Below are 21,025 nucleotides of genomic sequence, written 5' to 3' on the forward strand. Positions count from 1 at the left end.
TGGTAGAAAGGCTGTTGGTGGTGTTGTGGCAATCTAAGATTTGATGATCGACATCAGTTCTTCATGATGATTCAGATTTTAATAAATGTAGTTTGGCCATTTTTTTTACAATAAGGAAGTATGTATAATATTTGCAGCATTGCATTTGGAGATGAAAAATTTGGAAGTCAATGCATTTTGGTATTTATTCTTCTGATTCAACAGGGTTGTAAGAAAACTCTTTTGGAAGGAATCATAACATTTTTCCATCAGCAGGATCAATTGCAAAAAGAAGAACAGATAGAAACTGAGTGAGTTTCAACCATTTCAGACTTAAAATGACCATTATACCCGTGTTCATCGGGACTGAATGTAGTATACACTTAGTGGCCACTTTATTAGGTACGCCTGTGCTCCTTGTTAATGCAAATATCTTATCAGTCAATCATGTGGCAGGAACTCAATGCATAAACGCATGTAGATATGGTCAACAGGTTCATATGTTGCTCAGACCAAACATCAGAACGGGGAAGAAATGTGATCTAAGTGATTTTGACCTTAGTGTCAAACAGGGTAGTTTGAGTATCTTAGAAACTAGATCTGTGATTTTTTTTTATCCGTGTAAGCGGAACAAGTGCTACACATGCCCTTACACTTCCTCCCTTACCACCATTCAGGGCCCCAAACAGTCCTTCCAGGTGAGGCATCACTTCACCTGTGAGTCGACTGGGGTGATATACTGCGTCCGGTGCTCCCGATGTGGCCTTTTATATATTGGTGAGACCCGACGCAGACTGGTAGACCGCTTTGCTGAACATCTACGCTCTGTCCGCCAGAGAAAGCAGGATCTCCCAGTGGCCACACATTTTAATTCCACATCCCATTCCCATTCTGACATGTCTATCCACGGCCTCCTCTACTGTAAAGATGAAGCCACACTCAGGTTGGAGGAACAACACCTTATATTCCGTCTGGGTAGCCTCCAACCTGATGGCATGAACATCGACTACTCTAACTTCCGCTAAGGCCCCACCTCCCCCGCGTACCCCATCTGTTACTCATTTTTATGCACACATTCTTTCTCTCACTCTCCTTTTTCTCCCTCTGTCCCTCTGAATATACCTCTTGCCCATCCTCTGGGTCACCCCCCCCCTTGTCTTTCTTCCCGGACCTCCTGTCCCATGATCCTCTCGTATCCCCTTCTGCCTATCACCTGTCCAGCTCTCGGCTCTATCCCTCCCCCTCCTGTCTTCTCCTATCATTTTGCATCTCCCCCTCCCCCTCCAGCTTTCAAATCCCTTACTCACTCTTCCTTCAGTTAGTCCTGACGAAGGGTCTCGGCCTGAAACGTCAACTGCGCCTCTTCCTATAGATGCTGCTTGGCCTGCTGCGTTCACCAGCAACTTTGATGTATTTTGCTTGAATTTCCAGCATCTGCAGAATTCCTGTTGTCTGTGATTTTTTTTTTTTTTTTTTTGCACATAAAAATCTCTAGGGCTTACAAAGAGTGGTGCAAGAAACAAAAAAAAAATCTAGTGAGTGGCAGTTCTGTGGGAGAAAACACCTTGTTAATGAGAGCGGTTAGAAGAGAATGGCCAGACTGGTTCAAGCTGACAGGAAGGTGACAGTAACTCAGATAATCACGTGTTACAACAGTGGAGTGCAGAAGAGCATCTATGAATGCACAACATGTCGAACCTTGAAGTGGATGGGCTACATCAGCAGAAGGCCAACCAAGCTCCACTCCTGCACCTAATAACGTGGTCATGGAGTATATATCTGAGCTGACTCTCTCCATGTCTGATGAATTACTTAACGGCAATAAAAACACTAACTTCTTACTTTTCAGTCATGTTCAACACATACCTTGCTTTCTGATTAGAGTCTCTTGAATGTTGTAGAAATTCTGGGTTTCCTATTCCATAAACTGCTTCCCTGTTCCTTTCATGTGCTGACTTGGGCTTTGGCTTTCATTTTAAAGGTCCATGGAATTGGAAGCTGCAACTGTGCCAAGCGACCAGATCCGTCACATAGAAGGAACCATAATTCTTCACATTGTATTTGCTATCAAGTTGGACCACAACTTGGGACGTGACCTACTCAAATATCTAAAGGTGTGGTAAGGTCCAATTTCTGTTAACAGCTTCTGCCTTACTGTTATTGCAAAATCTTGAAGGGCTTGGATATGACAAAGTAGAGACAAAACAATTGAGGTAATATTGAAATTTGGATTCAAATGTCTTTAGTGCAAATGAGAGGAGATTGATGCAAAGAAAAATTGTGATTCTGAGGGTCTGGCAGGAATTGAATTTGAATTTGTGCAGGGAATTCTAACATGTGGTGTGGCGTGTTTTTGATTTTCATCGAAAATCTGAATGCACCAGGGTATCTCTGGAAATATGTTACAGATCCTCTGAGGATAGGCAAATGGACACTTGTACTGATTGTAAATTGTATTAACATTTATCTTAAAATCACATGTATGGTTCTGCTCATATGTGGCCCTGCTAAGAGGCATCATTTAAAGAGTGTCTGATCATGCTTGGACCATGGAAGAGAAATCTGAGCAATTGTTTAAATATGTTTTTATTTTTGTATGTGTTCACTCCTGCCCCCTCTGTTCATGTCCTATAGAGATGGGGCTGATAATTGCCTTTCTGGTTGATGACCACATCCCAGCGAGATTACCATGCCTTAGAGGTTTTTGGCCATGTTTAGGGTTTCAGTAGTTTGTCCTTGCCTAGAATTGGTAATTGTTCCAAGCTGTAGTTGCCTTCGTATGTTGTTAGATATATTTTATGCCTTTTATTTACAATATGAGGATACTTTGTGGAATAAATGTGTGTAAGCTTGCTTGTCCAAAAGTTGGGATAATCTTTCTTTCTTTCTTTTTTAAATCTTTTTATTGAATAAGTATACAAAAAGGTAAGCCATATAGACACTAATACACTGTTAGAATATAATAAAATTACAGAAGATATTAATACAAAAAAAACTACAAACAATGTAATTTAAACATAACATACCAAGGTAACATAACAGTATACTAATTTTATATATATATCAATAGAGAAAAGGAAAAAAAAACCCCCAAAAAAAACCCACCGTGCAACTAACTAAAAGCAAAGCAAAGCAGTGGGCTAACTTGAAACCAAACAGAGTTAAACTTAAAATCACGTCCTCAATCCCGACCTCCATTAAAAACAGTAAAAAAAAACAAAAAGGGTATATATTACATTAAATGAAGATATTGAATAAAAGATCTCCAAGTCTGTTCAAATTTAAATGAGGAGTTATAAAGATTGCTTCTAATTTTCTCCAGATTCAAGCATAATATCGTCTGAGAAAACCAAAAAAAGGTAGTTGGAGCATTAAGCTCTTTCCAATGTTGTAAGATGCATCTTTTCGCCATTAAAGTAAGAAATGCAATCATTCTACGGGCTGAAGGGGAAAGTTTACTGGAAATTTTAGGTAGTCCAAAGATAGCAGTAATAGGGTGAGGAGAGATATCTATATTCAATACCTTGGAGATAATATTAAAAATGTCTCTCCAAAAAGTTTCTAAAGTAGGGCAAGACCAAAACATATGAGTTAAAGAGGCTATCTGCCCCGGACATATATCACAAAAAGGATTAATATGAGAATAAAAGCACGCTAACTTATCTTTGGACATATGTGCTCTATGAACAACTTTAAATTGAATTAGGGAATGTTTAACACAGATAGAGGAAGTATTGACTAATTGTAAAATCTGCCCCCAGTCATCCACGGAAATGGTAAACCCCAATTCCTGTTCCCAATCTACCCTAATCTTATCAAATGGAGCTTTCCTGAGTTTCATAATAATATTATAAATCATAGCCGATGCACCTTTCTGACATAGATTAAGGTTAATTATAGTATCTAAAATGAATGTAGGAGGAAGCATTGGAAAGGAAGAAAGTATAGTACTTAAGAAATTTCTAACTTGTAGATATCTAAAAAAATGTATTCTTGATAAGTTATATTTATTAGATAATTGTTCAAAAGACATAAGGGAACCATCTAAAAATAAATCCAAAAACCGTGAAATACCCTTAGTCTTCCAAATTTGAAAAGCACGATCCGTAAAAGAGGGAGGAAAAAATATGTTACCTAAAATAGGAATCGCTAACCCAAATTGTTTAAGATCAAAAAATTTTCTGAATTGAAACCAAATATGTAAGGTATATTTAACTATCGGGTTAGACACCTGTTTAAGGCGTTTCAAATCAAAAGGAAGAGAGGAACCTAAAATAGAGCCAAGTGTAAAACCCTGAACAGATTGTAATTCCAATGCTACCCATTTAGGAATGGATAGTATATCCTGGTCAAGTAACCAGAATTTCATATGTCGAATATTAATTGCCCAATAATAAAATCTAAAGTTAGGTAATGCTAAGCCTCCATCTCTCTTAGCTTTCTGTAAATGTATTTTACCCAGTCTCGGGTTTTTATTCTGCCAAATAAATGAAGAAATTTTAGAGTCAACTTTGTCAAAAAAAAGATTTTGGAACAAAGATTGGTAATGCCTGAAATATATATAAAAATTTTGGCAAAAAAAACATCTTAACTGCATTAATACGACCAATCAAAGTTAAATATAAAGGAAACCATTTAGATGAAAGTTGAATAATATGGTCTATTAATGGTAAAAAGTTGGTCTTAAATAAATCTTTGTATTTACAAGTAATTTTAATCCCAAGATATGAAAAATAATTATTAATCAATTTAAATGGAAATTTATAATATAGGGGAAGTTGTTTATTAATCGGAAAGAGTTCACTCTTACTAAGATTTAATTTATAACCTGAAAAAAGACCAAATTGTGCTAATAGCTCTAAAAACAGCCGGGATGGATTTTTGAGGATTAGAAATATATAAAAGTAAATCATCAGCATAGAGTGATAATTTATGGGACTTTAAGCCCCGAGTTATCCCAGTAATATTTGGAGATTCTCGAATGGCAATTGCAAGAGGTTCTAATGCAATATCAAATAATAAGGGACTAAGAGGGCAACCTTGTCGAGTACCTCGAAAAAGAGGGAAAAAAGGTGAACTTAGTGTTAGTACGGACCGAGGCCACAGGAGAATGATATAACAGTTTAATCCAGGATATAAATTTCGAGCTAAAATTAAACATTTCAAGCACCTTAAATAAATAAGGCCATTCTACTCTATCAAAAGCTTTCTCAGCATCTAAAGAGATAACACACTCAGGAACATTTTGTGAGGGAGTATAAACGATATTTAACAGTGTGCGAATATTATAAAAAGAGTAACGACCTTTAATAAAACCCGTTTGGTCTTCCGAAATAATAGAAGGAAGTACTTTTTCTAATCTATTTGCTAATAACTTAGAAAAAACTTTAGAATCAACATTTAATAAAGATATTGGTCTATAAGATGCACATTGAGCAGGATCTTTATCCTTCTTTAATATTAGAGAAATTGACGCTCTATTGAAAGATTCAGGAAGTTTACCAAGTTTCAATGAAGCCTCAAAAACCCTACAGAGCCAAGGGATTAATGAAGGAGCAAAACATTTATAAAATTCTACGGTAAACCCATCAGGGCCAGGAGCTTTCCCCAAATTCATAGAGAAAATAACATTCTTAATCTCATCCATGGTAATGGGAGTATCTAACATAGAAGACATATCCTGTGAAATCTCAGGGAAGTCTAAATTATCTAAAAAATCATTCATATATTTAGAATCTCGAGGAGACTCTGATTGATATAAGGAAGAGTAAAAATCACAGAAGGTTTGATTAATCCCCACATGATCAAGTATCAGTCGATCATTTTGGTTATAAATCTGATTAATTTGAGATTTAGCATAATTAGACTTCAATTGATTAGCCAACAGTTTGCCAATTTTGTCACTGTGTACATAAAATTCACTTCTTGTTTTCTTTAATTGGTTTACAATCGAGGACGAGAGTAATAAACTCTGTTCCATTTGAAGTTCAGTTCTTTGTTTATATAACTCCTCAGAAGGAGCTATAACATATTTCTTATCAATTTCCTTAATCTTGTCCACAATTACCAACTCCTCCTGCTTCAGCTTCTTCCTCAAAGCAGCAGAATACGAGATAACCTGACCACGAATGTAAGCTTTAAAAGTGTCCCAAAGAATGTTGACAGAAATATCCTCTGTATAGTTAATTGTAAAAAAAAAAGATCAATCTGTTCATTCATAAAGTTAACAAAGTCCGAGTCCTGAAGCAACAGTGAATTAAAATGCCATTGTCTATTATTTTGTATATTGGTCAGAATTTTAATAGAAAGCTTAAGTGGAGCATGATCCGAAATGGTTATAGAGTCATAATCACATTTAATCACTGAGGAAATAAGACGAGAATCAATAAAGAAATAATCAATTCTTGAATAGGAATGATGAACATGTGAAAAAAAAGAAAAATCTTTTTCCTGAGGATGCAAAAAACGCCAAATGTCCGTCGACCCAGAATCAGAAAGGAATGAATTAATCAAAGTTGCAGATTTATTAGGTAAGGTCCGTAAAGGAGCTGAACGGTCCAAAGCTGGAGACAAACAGGTATTAAGATCTCCGCCCCAGATCAATGAAAACTCATTCAAATTCGGAAACTGATTAAATAATGATTTATAAAATTCCGGACAGTCCATATTAGGAGCATAAACATTAACCAAAACTACTTTTTTATTAAATAGTAAACCACTAACCAATAGAAATCTACCATTCGGATCAGAAATAATATCATGTTGTATAAAAGTAACTGAGGAGTCTATAAAAATAGAGACGCTTCGAATCTTAGCATTGGAGTTCGAATGAAACTGTTGTTCCTTCCAGAATTTAAAAAAACGTAGTCTGTCCCCCCTCCGCACATGGGTCTCTTGTAAAAATAAAATTTGTGCTTTAAGTCTCCGGAACACTTTAAAAACTTTTTTCCTTTTAATAGGATGATTAAGACCATTAGTATTCCAGGAGACAAAATTAATAATAGACTCCATAAACCCTAAAGTCAACCCACAACAAGGAGGATTGACGATAGGCTCGACCCACGAACCCGGAAAGGGAACAGAACATACAAGAGATACCGGGAAGAAGAACGCAACCAATACTTCAATAATGTATATAGCCCAAGAAGAAAGAAACTAAAACGTGAAGCCCCTCCCACCACCCTCCACCCCATGACCTCAAGGCTAAATCTAACGCAGACCAGCCCAAAAGAAGCAAGCACTAAAACTACCCCCATGACTTCCGGTATACGCTCCCTAAAAAAAAGTGTAAATATAAAAAAGATCAGCTGATTATAAAACAGTAAAAGAATAAAAAAAGATAACTCAATTAAAATAAACACATAACAGAATAAAAGCCAGAAAATATAAAAAAAACCGCAATAAACCCCAGACCCATGAGTAAACAAAACAACAAAAAAAATGAGATTATTAACATAAACTAGTTATAAAAACCTACAAAACAAAATAGATTAAAAAAAAACTACAGAATTTAAGGCCACACAGGAAATACGTAAAATGACGATAAGGAAGTAACCACCCAGAATCCCCTGGGAAAAAGAAAGAAATGACGCAGTTAAAAAGAAAGTTTAGCAACCATATTAAGTAATCAAAAATAAACTTTTCTGCCCAAATAGGGCAAAAAAAAAATTAAGACCGACAAATTCACAGCCTCCGATCAACGGAGATAGTTAAAATATTACGATTAAGATGTTGAAGGTGAAAATTGATCCAGATAACTCTGGGCATCCGATGGAGATTCAAAAAAACGGAGGGCTCCATCCAGCGTACGAGTCCTTAAACGTGCAGGATAAAGCAGCGCTGGTTTTAAATCCATCTTGTAGAGTTCCGACATCACAGATCTGTAATGAACCCGTTGATCCCGGATTGGTTTACTGAAATCCTCCACGAATCGGAACTTAAGATCCAAAAAATCAATGAAACCTTTAGATCAAACGAATCGAAACAGTTTCTCCTTATCTTGAAAGTAATGAAAACGTAAAATGACATGTCTAGGTTTATCTGACCTAGGCGAGTATGATGGAACTCTGTGAACACGATCCAATAACGGTGGTTGGTCAGGAAATACAGTAGGAAATGCATCTTTTAAAAGTTGAGAAAAATACTTCATAGGGTTATCGGATTCAACAGCTTCACGCACCCCAATCATTCGAAGATTCTGCCGTCGCATTCTGGATTCTAAGTCAGAGTTTTTAAAGGTCACAAAGTCGAGTTTCTTCTTCATTACATTAATTGTTTCTTCGATTTTCTCCATCTTGAGCTCACTTTGTTGTATGGATTTTTGAAGATCAGATATAGCCGACCGATGTTCCGTAATAGATATCTGTATCTTCTCGATTGAATCGGCAACTTTCTGGAAACTAGTTGAAATTTCGGCACGAATCAGCTCCGGAAAAGAGGTTGAAATTTCCCTTTGAATTAGCTCCGATATAGCTTTCAAAGTCACCGGTGGTTCAGTCGGAGGGAAATCAGTACCTTTCGGTTTAACCGGAGGTTTGCCATCCTTCCTGTTTTTTCCATTCTTAGACATAGCAGACCTTAAATGCATCCAATTATCGGAGAGCCCAATTTATTTCAAAGTATTGTAAAAGTTGATGCCTTAATGGTTAATTAAAATATAGCTGATCATAAGAAGAAAAACTCAGAGGTAATGGAGCGAGTCAAGAACGCGACTTCACTCCATGAGCGCTACTGGAACTCCCCCAAAAGTTGGGATAATCAATAGTAAAAGTTTTTGAACATTTCTAAGTTTTGGACTTTCCTAATGTCTATTTTGCTAGTAGTTACTGTATTTCTGACTCTGTAGAAGCATATTCTATTTCCATTCAAAAGCTACAGCTACATAATTCATTGCAGAGGGTTGCATATTTCATTGCATATTCAATGTATATCTATTTGATTATTCTTGAATTGATAACTGATCCACAATAATGTGAAAATTTAAAGAAGTGTAAAGACGGTCTTACAACTTTACTGTTTAAGCATTGATTCAGATTGAAACTTATCAAGATAACACACACAAAATGCTGGAGGAACTTAGTGGGTCAGGCAGCATCTATGGAAAAGAATGAACAGTGGATGTTTTGGGCCGAGATCCTTCATCAGAATTCCATGAACAATGTTTCTGGCTGAAACATTGACTGTTTATTCCTTTCCACAGATGCTGCCTGACCTGTTGAGTTCCTCCAGCATGTTGTGGGTGTTTCTCTGGATTTACGGCATCTGCAGAATTTCTTGTTTATAATTTAAGATGGGTGGTTTTATCCACTGTTACTCATTTTATTTCTTCCCCATTACCTGTAACAAAGAAGTAGGATACTTGACCACCAAGTCTCGAACTTTGACCATTGATACTCTATCTCATCTTTTCCAGATATTCATTGCAGAGGACCCTTTGGTTGTTTCCTTGTTTATCTTTTAACTTATCCCTGTCCTAAAATGCCTTATCAAAACTTGTCTTTGATGTAAACCGGCTCTGCAGCCTGCGGTTAATGAATAACACAGCGTTAAATTGAACTGAACTAAAGTGAATATTCCTATACTGTTTCAAGGACTATGCGGTTTGATGTTTAATATTCTGTGTGTTATTTGCTCTCTTTTTGTCGTTTATGAGATTTGTTTTTTTTTTCATGTTGGGCGTTTGACTTTTTTGTTGGATGGGTTCGATGGCGTTTCTTTGTTTCGTGGCTGTCTGCCGCAAGATGAATCTTAGGGTTGTATACTGCAGACATACTGTGGCGACCCACTTTCTGACACCCACGAACCAGCTCACGAAACAGCGCGCGCAGGCAGAGGGCCGGCAGCAAAAAGGGCGGGAACGGGAAGGCTTTAAAGCGGGCCGCGAAGTTTGTATAAACCTCTTTCATCGCAACTCCAACTCACCGACTCCGTGTGGTTATTCTAGCGCTGTGTGTAGCACATCGCTACAATTGGTGACCCCGACGGCCCAAACGATATTTGGACCAGAGATGACCGACGCTGCATCTGTTCACGCAGTTTCGTTAAAACTGCCAAGCTTCTGGACGCTGCGACCCCATTTATGGTTCGAACAAGCAGAAGCACAATTCCACATTCGGCAGATAACCTCGGAGTCCACTCGCTACTACTACGTGCTGAGCTCCCTCGACCAGGAGACTGCTGCACAAGTTGAGGAGTTTATACAGTCGCCCCCGGAGGACGGCAAATACACAGCATCCAAAGCCCTGCTCATAAGGACTTTCGGACTCTCACGGCGCGAATGAGCACGCCGCTTAATGCACCTGGATGGTTTGGGAGACAGGCCGCCGTCAGCATTAATGAACGAGATGCTGGCCCTGGCTGAAGGACACAAACCCTGCCTCATGTTTGAGCAGGCGTTCCTAGAGCAACTGCCCGAGGACATATGCCTGCTGCTGTCCGACACAGATTTCAGCAAACCCCGGGAGGTGGCGGCCCGAGCAGATGTGCTGTGGAATGCCAGGAAAGAAAGAGGGGCATCCGTCGCACAGATCACCAAGCTGCGTGCCCAACGACAGACCAGACCGGGCCCGGCAGCAGAGCCTACAAAACCCGGCGACGGCAGTGAGGAGCCCAACGAACAATGGTGTTTCTACCATCACCGGTGGGGCACGGAGGCCCGCCGCTGCAGACCGCCCTGCAAATTCCCGGGAAATGCCAAGGCCCAGCCGCTGCCGATCGCTACGGCGGCTGGCCATCAGGACAGCCTCCTGTACGTCTGGGACAAGCAGTCGGGACGCCGCTTTTTGGTCGACACCGGAGCGGAGATCAGCGTCTTACCTCCAACGAGTTACGACACCCGCAACAGAGAACCGGGACCCACCCGGAGGGCCGCTAATGGCAGCACAATACGAACCTACAGCACCCGCATGGTGCGGCTACAGTTCAGCTCCAGCGGGTTCACGTGGGACTTCACACTGGCCGCCGTGGCCCAACCGCTGCTGGGGGCAGATTTTCTACGAGCCCACAGCCTGCTGGTCAACTTGCAAGGGAAGCGATTAGTCCACGCCAAGACTTTTCAAACGTTCTCCCTGGGTGAAGCACAGTTGCCAGCCCCACACCTGGACTCCATCACGCTGTCCGACGATGAATTCACCAGGGTCCTGGCGGATTTCCCATCAGTACTGACACCGCAGTTCATGGCAGCCATGCCCAGACATGGAGTACAGCACCACATCCCGACCCAGGGACCACCCCTCCACGCCTGTGCTCGAAGGCTTCCCCCGGACAAGCTCCGACTGGCGAAGGAGGAGTTCAAGAAGATGGAGGAATTAGGGATCATACGACGGTCCACAGCCCATGGGCCTCCCCCCTTCACATGGTGCCCAAGGCAACGGGGGGCTGGAGACCATGCGGTGACTACCGCAGACTGAACGAGGCTACAACGCCAGACCGCTACCCTGTGCCGCACATTCAAGACTTCGCAGCAAACCTACACGGTGCAAGGATCTTTTCCAAGGTAGACCTCGTCCAGGGATACCATCAAATCCCTGTACATCCGGACAACATCCCCAAAACAGCACTTATCACCCCGTTCGGACTTTTCAAATTCCTCAGAATGCCGTTTGGTCTAAAGAACGCCGCACAGACTTTCCAGCGGCTAATGGACGCGGTGGGACGCGACCTGGACTTTGCATTCATCTATTTGGACGACATCCTCATAGCCAGCAGTAGTCGGCAGGAGCATCTGTCCCACCTCCGCCAGCTCTACTCCCGCCTGAGTGAATTCGGCCTTGCAATTAATCCAGCCAAATGCCAGTTCGGACTCGACACCATCGACTTCCTGGGCCACAGGATTACTAAAGAAGGGGCAACCCCGCTGCCCGCCAAGGTAGACGCGGTCCGCCACTTCCCCCGACCCAACACAATCAAAGGCTTGCAGGAATTCGTGGGTATGGTGAATTTCTACCACCGTTTCCTCCCCTCAGCAGCCCGAACCATGCGCCCCTTGTTCACTCTAATGTCGGGTAAGGGCAAGGACATTAGCTGGAACGAAGAGGCCGCAACCGCTTTCGTTAAAACCAAAGAAGCTTTGGCAAACGCCGCGATGCTAGTGCACCCCAGAACGGACGTTCCTACTGCCCTCACGGTGGACGCATCCAACACAGCAGTCGGTGGAGTGCTGGAACAACTCATCGAGGGTCGCTGGCAACCCCTGGCGTTCTTCAGCAAACACCTACGACCACCCGAACTCAAATACAGTGCTTTCGACCGGGAGCTATTGGCACTATACCTGGCAATCCGGCATTTCGGGTACTTCTTAGAAGGTAGGCCCTTCACCGCGTTCACAGACCACAAACCGCTTACCTTTCGTTCACTAAGGTGTCCGACCCCTGGTTGTCCCGCCAGCAGCGACATCTGTCCTACATCTCCGAGTACACGACGGACATCTGGCATGTCTCTGGAAAGAACAATATCGTGGCAGACGCACTTTCCAGACCTACCATACAGGCCCTGTCCCAGGGGGTGGACTATGCAGCGCTGGCAGAGGAACAGCAGGCAGACGCTGAGATCCCCAGTTACAGGACTGCAGTCTCCGGTTTGCAGCTCCAAGACCTCCCCGTGGGCCCAGGTGAGAGGACCCTACTATGTGACGTAGCTACTGGCCAACCCTGCCCCATCGTCCCAGCAGCCTGGCGCCGGCGGGTGTTCGAATCCATTCACAACTTAGCGCACCCCTCCATCAGGACAACTGTCCGGCTGGTCTCCAACAGGTTCGTGTGGCATGGACTTCGTAAACAGGTCAGTGAATGGGCCAAAACGTGTATGCAGTGCCAAACGGCCAAGGTGCAGCGGCACACCGGCACACCAAGGCTCCACCGCAGCGGTTCGAACCCACCCGCCGGAGGTTCGACCACATCCATGTGGATATCGTGGGGCCCCTGCCAGTGTCATGAGGAGCGCGGTACCTCCTAACTATGATAGACCGGTTCACCAGATGGCCAGAGGCAGTCCCGCTCAGCGACACCACCTCCGAATCCTGTGCCCGAGCACTGATCGCAACCTGGGTAGCACGCTTTGGGGTGCTGGCCCACATTACCTCCGACAGGGGCGCCCAGTTCACCTCCAGCCTGTGGTCATCTATGGCCAGACTTTTAGGAACACAGCTACACCACACAACTGCCTACCACCCACAGTCGAACGGACTAGTGGAGCGCTTCCACCGTCACCTGAAATCGGCTCTCATGGCCCGCCTGGAGGGGCCTAACTGGGTGGACGAACTTCCCTGGGTCCTGCTCGGAATCCGCACGGCGCCCAAAGAGGATCTACACACCTCGTCGGCCGAGTTGGTGTACGGCGCGCCCCTGGTCGTCCCAGGAGAGTTCATACCAGCCCCAAGGGGGCAAGAGGAAGAACCCACAGCAGTCCTGGACAGACTACGGGAGAGGCTCGGTAACCTGGCCCCCATACCCACTTCACAGCACGGACAGAGCCCGACCTGCGTACCCAAAGACCTGCAGAACTGTAAGTTTCTTTTTGTACGATGGGGCGGACACCGGGCACCGCTACAGCGGCCCTACGAGGGGCCGTTTAAGGTGATCAGCAACAATGGGTCCACGTTCATGCTGGACATTGGGGGGAGAGAGGAGGTTTTCACGGTGGACCGACTCAAACCGGCCCATGTGGACTTGGCGCAACCGGTCCAGGCTCAGGCACCGCGGCGCAGGGGCAGACCTCCCAAACAGAGGCCGATCCAGACTGTGGACATTGGGGGAGGTATTGCCGGTTCTTGGGGGGGGTAATGTGGCGACCCACTTTCTGACACCCACGAACCGGCTCACGAAACAGCGCGCGCAGGCAGAGGGCCGGCAGCAAAAAGGGCGGGAACGGGAAGGCTTTAAAGCGGGCCGCGAAGTTTGAATAAACCTCTTTCAACGCAACTCCAACTCACCGACTCCGTGTGGTTATTCTAGCACTGTGTGTAGCACATTGCTACAATACTTTTATAATAAATGTACTTCCAACTTTGTGCCACCTTCTGTGCAGTGCCACCACCAGACTTGTCTTCCCCTCAACTTCTCCCTCAGCAGCTGCAGAATTTTTTTGTTTTTTTTTATATACAACACTGATGTCTTGTTTCTCTGAATAGTTAGTTACAGAAGGGTAATATAGTCACTCAAGAACTGGCATTCGCCCTGCCTAATGGTTGAAGAGGTAACAAATCCTGTGACCAAAAATTGCAGTTGAAAAGGACAATTTTTTTTTCCCAGTAATTCTATTTGTATATTTGAAATGTAAGTCAGATTGGTCTGACTATTAAAAGCCTTGCTTGTCTTCTGTCTAGGCTGGTCAACAAGGAGACACCGGTTGGGTTCTCTGCTCTTTTAGCATTGCGCTTTTGCTATCGGTAGCAAGAATACACCGATTTGAGGATCAGGTATGTTCATTTTTTCCATTACTGTGTTTAATTTGGAATCTGCAAGTAGACTTGAGTGAGAGCTGAACGAAAAGATTGTCTACACTGAACAGTCATGTAATTAGGCATTGGATTATTGATCATAGAGGATGTAGGCTTAAAAATAAACTGCAAAGCACAATATTTTGATATGGCCTGATTGGATTTTACTTAATTGTTTGGAGTTCTGAAAATTCAATCTACATTTGCATAAATGTAGCACAATTGATACGGGTATAGCACAGAGAACAGTACAGCACAGTAAAAGCATTTTGGCTTACAGTGTTTTGCTGATTGTTTAACCTATTTCAATGTAACCCTTCTCTCCCACATATCTCTTTTTTTTCATCCATGTGCCTATCTAAGAGTTGGTTAAAAGTCCTTAATGTATCTGCTTCTACCATCAAGGTGCGTTCCTTGTACTTGCCACTCCCTATGTTTTAAAACAAAACAAACTACCTCTGTCATCCCTCCCTATACTTTTCTCCAATCACCTTGGTAGAAGTAGTAGTAGACAACCGTTGATCCCAGGGGATCATGGGCTTGCGGCTGTGGTGGACTGTGTCCTCTTCAGGGCATAAGCCTGGGTGTGAAGATTTGAAGAACCAGCTGATGCCCATGCAGTAGCTTCTCGCCCCCATGTCACTGATGTAGTCCAAGGGAAGGGCAAACGCCGATACAGGTTGGCACCAGTGTCGTCGCAGAGGTTGCCAGAGTGAAGCTGTAAACAACATCAAACTGCCTTAGGGATCCTGGCTCTGGATTTCTTCCTCTTTGTTTACTCCCGAAGCCTTTTCCCATGGCTGCAAGGCTGCGGAGGTTTAAAATCAGTTTTCCTTCTCCTCGGTAGGCTGCCATCCGAGGTGATGAGCTCCACCTGCCCAAAAACCTTAGAAATATGTCCTCTTGTATTAATCATTTCTGTTCTGTGGGAAAAGGATACCAGCTCTCCACTCTATCTGTGCCTCTTATCATCATACACACCTCCCGTCCTCCTGAGAGAAACGCGCCAGCTTTTTTGACCTTTCCTTGAAGGTTACGTTCTCTAATTAAGGCAGCTAGGGTGCAATGTTACTGATTAGCATACAAGATTATATTAGAGGCATGGACTTCAAATTCTGAAATGGGGCTGAAGTGTGCTTCAGTGTTAGCTAAAGGATCTATCCGCATGAAGTTTGAAGTATCAGTCTGCATTCATAGGTTCAGGGTTTCATCTACTCATCCATACGTGCAATAGTTCCTAGCCCCTACCTCCTGTAATTTGTTCTCCCTTCCTCACCAGTATCTTTTCGTCTCTTACATCTCTTCTGTGTTTCCTCTGATTAGTATATTTCCTGATACCACTAAACTTCTGTGTCACCTGAAGTATCCCAGAACCATTCTGAAGTTTCACTGTTGACCGAGATCGTCTTTAATTCCTTCTCACTTCCATTCTGTTATCCTCTGCACAATCCATTTTTGCCTGTCCTTGACTGGTCTTCTCTTGCTCAGCACTCACATCTCAGTGTCTGCTCTCTGAGTTTTGGGGTCTTGTGTGTGATTGCTCGTGCAAGTGCTAAAAACTTGAATTGAGGAAATTCCAGCTCGCAATCCTGACTGTTCAGACTGAGTTGGTTCTCTCAGACTTAAAAGACAAGCGCATTTTATGTAGATTAGTTAAATTTTGCATAGTAGCAGTCACTTAATGACATTCAGGATGAATATGTTAAGGCAATTTCAAAATATTATACTCCATTCAGAAACCATGAACAAGGCTGCATATTAATCCAAGCTATTTGGCCTATATCTTGCTTCTCTTAGCCATGTGCCCTTTTAACTTTTCTAAATGCTGAGGCTCAGCTTGTATTGATCTCAGTTACAACTTTTTAAAATGACTAATTATTTTGCTTCTAGTTTCAAATTCTCAGCTTGTGTCAAGTGGTTTAGGTTCTGTGTGATCCTTGTAACTGATTGGTTAGGCAGCTAGTAGAAACCAATTTATGTTTGCAATACGAGAGCAGAGGGGTTCGACATAAGCAAATACTTTATTTGTAATATTCTTTTGTCTTCCTGCAGATTTTGTGTTTCTGGGATTAAATTTAAATAGCAAGTTAGAACTGTTGGCACTGGAGTTTTAAATCCTGCCCACAGAGCAAGTGACTGTAAGTTTATTTATTTAGAGTGAGTGTGGAACAGCCCCTTCCCCAGCTCAACAAACTGCACTGCCCAGCAAACCACCTATTTAAGACTGAACTAATCACAGGACAAGTTACAACAACCAGTTAATCTACCAACCGCTACATCTTCAGACTATGGGAGGAAACCAGAGGACCTGGAGGAAACCCACGTGGTGAAGGGGAGAACATATGGGCGGTGCTGGAATTGAACTGCAGACGTCAGGATGCCCTCAGTTGTAATAGTGTCACGCTAACCACTGTGTTGTCATGGTGCCTTAAAATAACTGTGGGGGGGGGCATAGTTAATAAAAACTGAATGTTGTTAAGCTGAATAACAATGGGTGGCACGGTATCATGATGGATTATTGTAATACTATTACAGCGCCAGCTTTAAAATCGAGGTTCAATTTCTGCCACTGTTTATAAGGAGTTTGTGCATGGCTGCATGGATTTGCACTGGTTTACTTCCACATTCCAAAGATGTATGGATTTGAAAGGGTTACTCGATTGTGGGCATGCATGTTGCCCCTGAAATCGTGGGGACAATTGGAGGCTGCACCCCCCCCCCCAGCAGATCTCAGACCGTGTTGGCTGTTGACGAAACAGTGCATTTCACTGTACATGTCACAAATAAAGATAGGATTTAATCTCTGAATTTTATCAAACTGGAAATCTGCATTTATCAGAATTGTAATGCATATTGGGATTCTGGCATGTATTGAAAAGAATTTGATTGCATATTTGGGGTGGATGTGTCTCCAGAGAACGTGTTAATCAATTGGGATTGTGCTTACAGTAAGAGATTAGCTTTGTCAGATAACGCATGGGACGATCGTAGGTATTCTGACCTTTTTTTGAACTTTGAATCCTTTGCCTCTAAATAATTTTAACATGGTTTTAACAAAAAGATGGAAATGCATAATATATAAAATCTTTTGATAGGGTATGATGGTTGTGAGGAAAGACTTACCTGATGTCAAGAACTGTCTTTATTTAATTTCCACTGCATATTCATGAATATCTCAATATAATTTAAAATATTTATAATCTCCTGAAGTTATTGAAATTAAGCTCTTGTTGACGTTTGGCTAAGGCGTGTGTAGGAATTGCTTTTATGGTAAGTAAGTTTTGATGATTTTGTTTGTTTATCTCTCTAGGTATTTGATTTTCTAAAAACAGTGACTGTTAGGAGTTTTAAAGATAGACTGTTTCAGCAGAATTCAAAATTTCTCCAGGACTTGATCCCTCGTCAATGCAGCGTGTCAGAAATTATTCTGGAGACAGTGACAAACAGGTTTGTATTTTTACAAAAACAAAATTCTGTGAGTGGCAAAGCAGAAACAGGGTGCGGGAAAAACTCAGCAAACCTGTCAGAGCTGTGGAAGGATAAGCAGCTATTGTTCCAGTTCAGTGACTTTCACCAGGTTTTTTCACTTTTCTTTTGTTATTAAAAGAACTTCAGGCATTTACTGCAATGCCAGTTTTATTTTTTTTTCTATTTGCTTTAAAGAGGAGGGCATCTGTTACTATAGTAAAATGCCTACCTAGCCAGTCTTCATTTAGTATTATAATGACTCTGAGCCTGTACTTCCTGGGGTTCAGAAGATTTGGGGCCGGTGGGGGGTGGGGGGGGGGGAAATCTCATTAAATCCTACTGAATATTGAAAGGCCTAGATAGAGTGGACATGGAGCCGATGTTTCCTATAGTGGGGGAGTCTAGGACCAGAGGGTAGAGCCTCAGAGTACAAGGACGTCCCTTTAGGATAGAGATGAGGAATTTCTTTAGCCAGAGGATGTTGAATCTGCAGAATTCATCAGCATAGATGGCTGCGGAAGCCAAATCATTGGGTATACTTAAAGTGTGAGGTTCACAGGTTCATAGTTAATAAGGGTGTTAAAGAAGAGCGGCAGATAAATGAGGTTGAAGGGGATAATAAATCAGTCACGTTGGAATGGTGGAGCAGATTTGATCGGTTGAATGGCCTAATTCTGCTCCGATGTTTTATGGTCTTATAATGGAAGTACGGGTTGAGTACCTCTTATCCAAAATGCTTGGGGTCTTAAGTGTTTCATATTTTGGAACATATAAAGAGATAGCTTAGGGGTCGCCATAATTTTTGACTCTGAATTTATGTGCTACCAGTGAGCAGTCTTTATCTTAGACTTGTTCAACAGTAAAAAATGATTACAAAATATAACCTGCGCAGGGTAACGAGCAGCAGAGCAACACTGAGGGAATACCTGAATCAACTGTCTCCAACTACGATGCGGTGTTTTGATTAAAAGCTTACAGTACACCATTTGTATTTTACTTTTTATAAGGTTGATTGAGTGTATAAGGACAATGAGCAGTGTAGACTTGTTCTAGTGTTAGATTTTCATCAGTGATGGTCTTCGCAAACAATGAGTTTATTTCTCTGCTGCTTTGTGATCAGCAAATGCTTTATCTTTAAACTTCTAAAAATCTTTAAAAATTTAATGCCGTGTCTTTTTAAAAAATTTCTGCAACCAGTCTGCTGAATATTAATAATTGCCTTCAATTTTCAGTTTGTCGTGATAGATCTTTTGCTTGTTGCATGATCAGCATACCATTAAGCGACACGTTCACTCTGCTGACGAACGCGTTCTTTCAATACACAGTTGAGATCTTCATTTTGCACTTTATGATGAAGATCAAGATTCAAGTTTGCTTTTCACATGTACCTCGAAACACACAGTGAAATTCAGTATGTATTTTAACAACCGGGGGCAGCCCGCAAGATTTTATTGTCCCTTGCAGAGTAGTGATTTAACCACTGAATATTTTAACTATGTATAATTGTAAGCTCTTCTTTATAGTGTATGAATTGTTTGCACTCCATCTGAAACATTTTTGTTGTTTCTTTATGTAGTGTGTTTGGTTGGGACCATGTTACTCAGTCACTGGTACAGCTGGGCTTTATACTCATGGATTCCTTTGGGCCAAAGGGGGCTCCTTTTGGGAAGGTTATGGAGATCAATTCAATAGCCTCAAAAACGCCAGCACAACAAGCTTCTAGGCTGGGAGCCAAGATTCTTCTGGAAACTTTCAAGGTGAATGTGATCTGTGTCTGTAATTAATTCAATCTGTCTTAAGTTTCAGTGATACATATTCAATGGCTACTTTTTTAGGTACACCTGTACACCTACTCATTAATACAAAATACCAAATTAGCCAATGATGTGGAAGCAACTCAGTGCATAAAAGCATGGAGACATGGTTAAGAGGTTCAGTTGTTGTTCAGACCAAACATCACAATGGGCGTAGAAATATGATGTAAGTGTCTTTGACTGTGGAATGATTGTTTGTGCCAGACGGGGTGGTTTGAGTTTCTCAGAAACTGCTGATCTCCTGGGATTTTCATGCATAAACAGTCTCTCGAGTTTGCAGAGAATGGTGCGAAAAACGAAAAGCATCGTGTGAGTGGCTGTTCTGCGGGGGAAAGAACGCCTTGTTAATAAGAGAAGTCAGAGAAGAATGGTTCAAGCTGACAGGAGAGCAACAAACTATTGTGTTGCAATAATAGTATGCAGAGGAGCTTGATAGATTCTTGATTAGTCAGGGCAGGAAGAGGTATGGGGAGAAGGCAGGAGAATTGGGGCTGAGAGGGAAGTGGATTCGCCATGATGAAATGACGGAGCAGACTCAATGAGTCAAATTGCCTACTTGTGCTTCTATATCTTATGGTTATGAAAGCACAACATATCAAACCTTGCAGTGATGGACCAAGATGGCAGAAGACCACAAACATACAGTCAGTGGCCACTGAGTGTAGGAAGGTGCAGATGCATTTTGCAGGGAACAATTTACAATGAACTTAATTTTTATTCCTGAGGATAAAATATTCTAGAAGACATTGAAAGATATGTTACACAAATACTTTAATCTCACCTAAGCAGCTGGAGTAGACATAAGGTTTGGATCTTGTTCTGAGGATTAGCAGTTTTTAATGTCTTAATTTAGTAATCTTGCCTTTTAATCTTTTCTGCTTTCTATTTTGAACATCCAGTGTGCCTGAGGTGCAACAAATTTTTTTTTTTTTTTTAATCTACTTGTTATCATTTTTCCCTCCCTGCCCCAACTCCCCTCCCCTACCTATTTATTCAGGTGCATGAGCCAATTAGAAGTGAAATCTTGGAGCAAGTTCTGAACAGGGTGGTGACAAAAACAACCTCGCCCATCAGTCAATACATAGGCAAGTAGATGTACAAGAAAGTTGAAAATGAAAGAATAGTCTTAATAGGCTGGGTGTAAAGCAAGTTGATTTGAAAACTTGTGCATTCAGCTTATTCACCCAACGAGCGACCGAACGAACACACACACACACACATGCGCGACACTGGAGGAACTCAGCAGTTCAGGCAGCATCTATGGAGAGGAACAAACGGTCAATATTTCAGGTTGAGACCCTTCAAAGTTCAAACTAAGTTATCTAAGTAC

At 42.1% G+C, this 21,025-nt stretch overlaps 1 protein-coding gene across 3 annotated transcripts in view; it reads left to right on the forward strand.

The window, feature by feature from the left end:
* Positions 1-21,025, forward strand: part of fanci (FA complementation group I) — a 92,370-nt gene that overhangs the window by 12,709 nt on the left and 58,636 nt on the right. For all 3 annotated transcript variants that reach the window (XM_063066082.1, XM_063066084.1, XM_063066083.1), the window contains exons 9-14: positions 205-290; positions 1,961-2,093; positions 14,300-14,392; positions 17,724-17,860; positions 19,458-19,638; positions 20,693-20,780. In XM_063066082.1, the coding sequence (XP_062922152.1) occupies positions 205-290; positions 1,961-2,093; positions 14,300-14,392; positions 17,724-17,860; positions 19,458-19,638; positions 20,693-20,780 (718 nt within the window). The remainder of the gene's footprint in view (positions 1-204; positions 291-1,960; positions 2,094-14,299; positions 14,393-17,723; positions 17,861-19,457; positions 19,639-20,692; positions 20,781-21,025) is intronic.

Source organism: Mobula hypostoma, chromosome 13 (genome assembly GCF_963921235.1).
Source record: "Mobula hypostoma chromosome 13, sMobHyp1.1, whole genome shotgun sequence".
Taxonomy (NCBI): Eukaryota; Metazoa; Chordata; class Chondrichthyes; order Myliobatiformes; family Myliobatidae; genus Mobula; species Mobula hypostoma.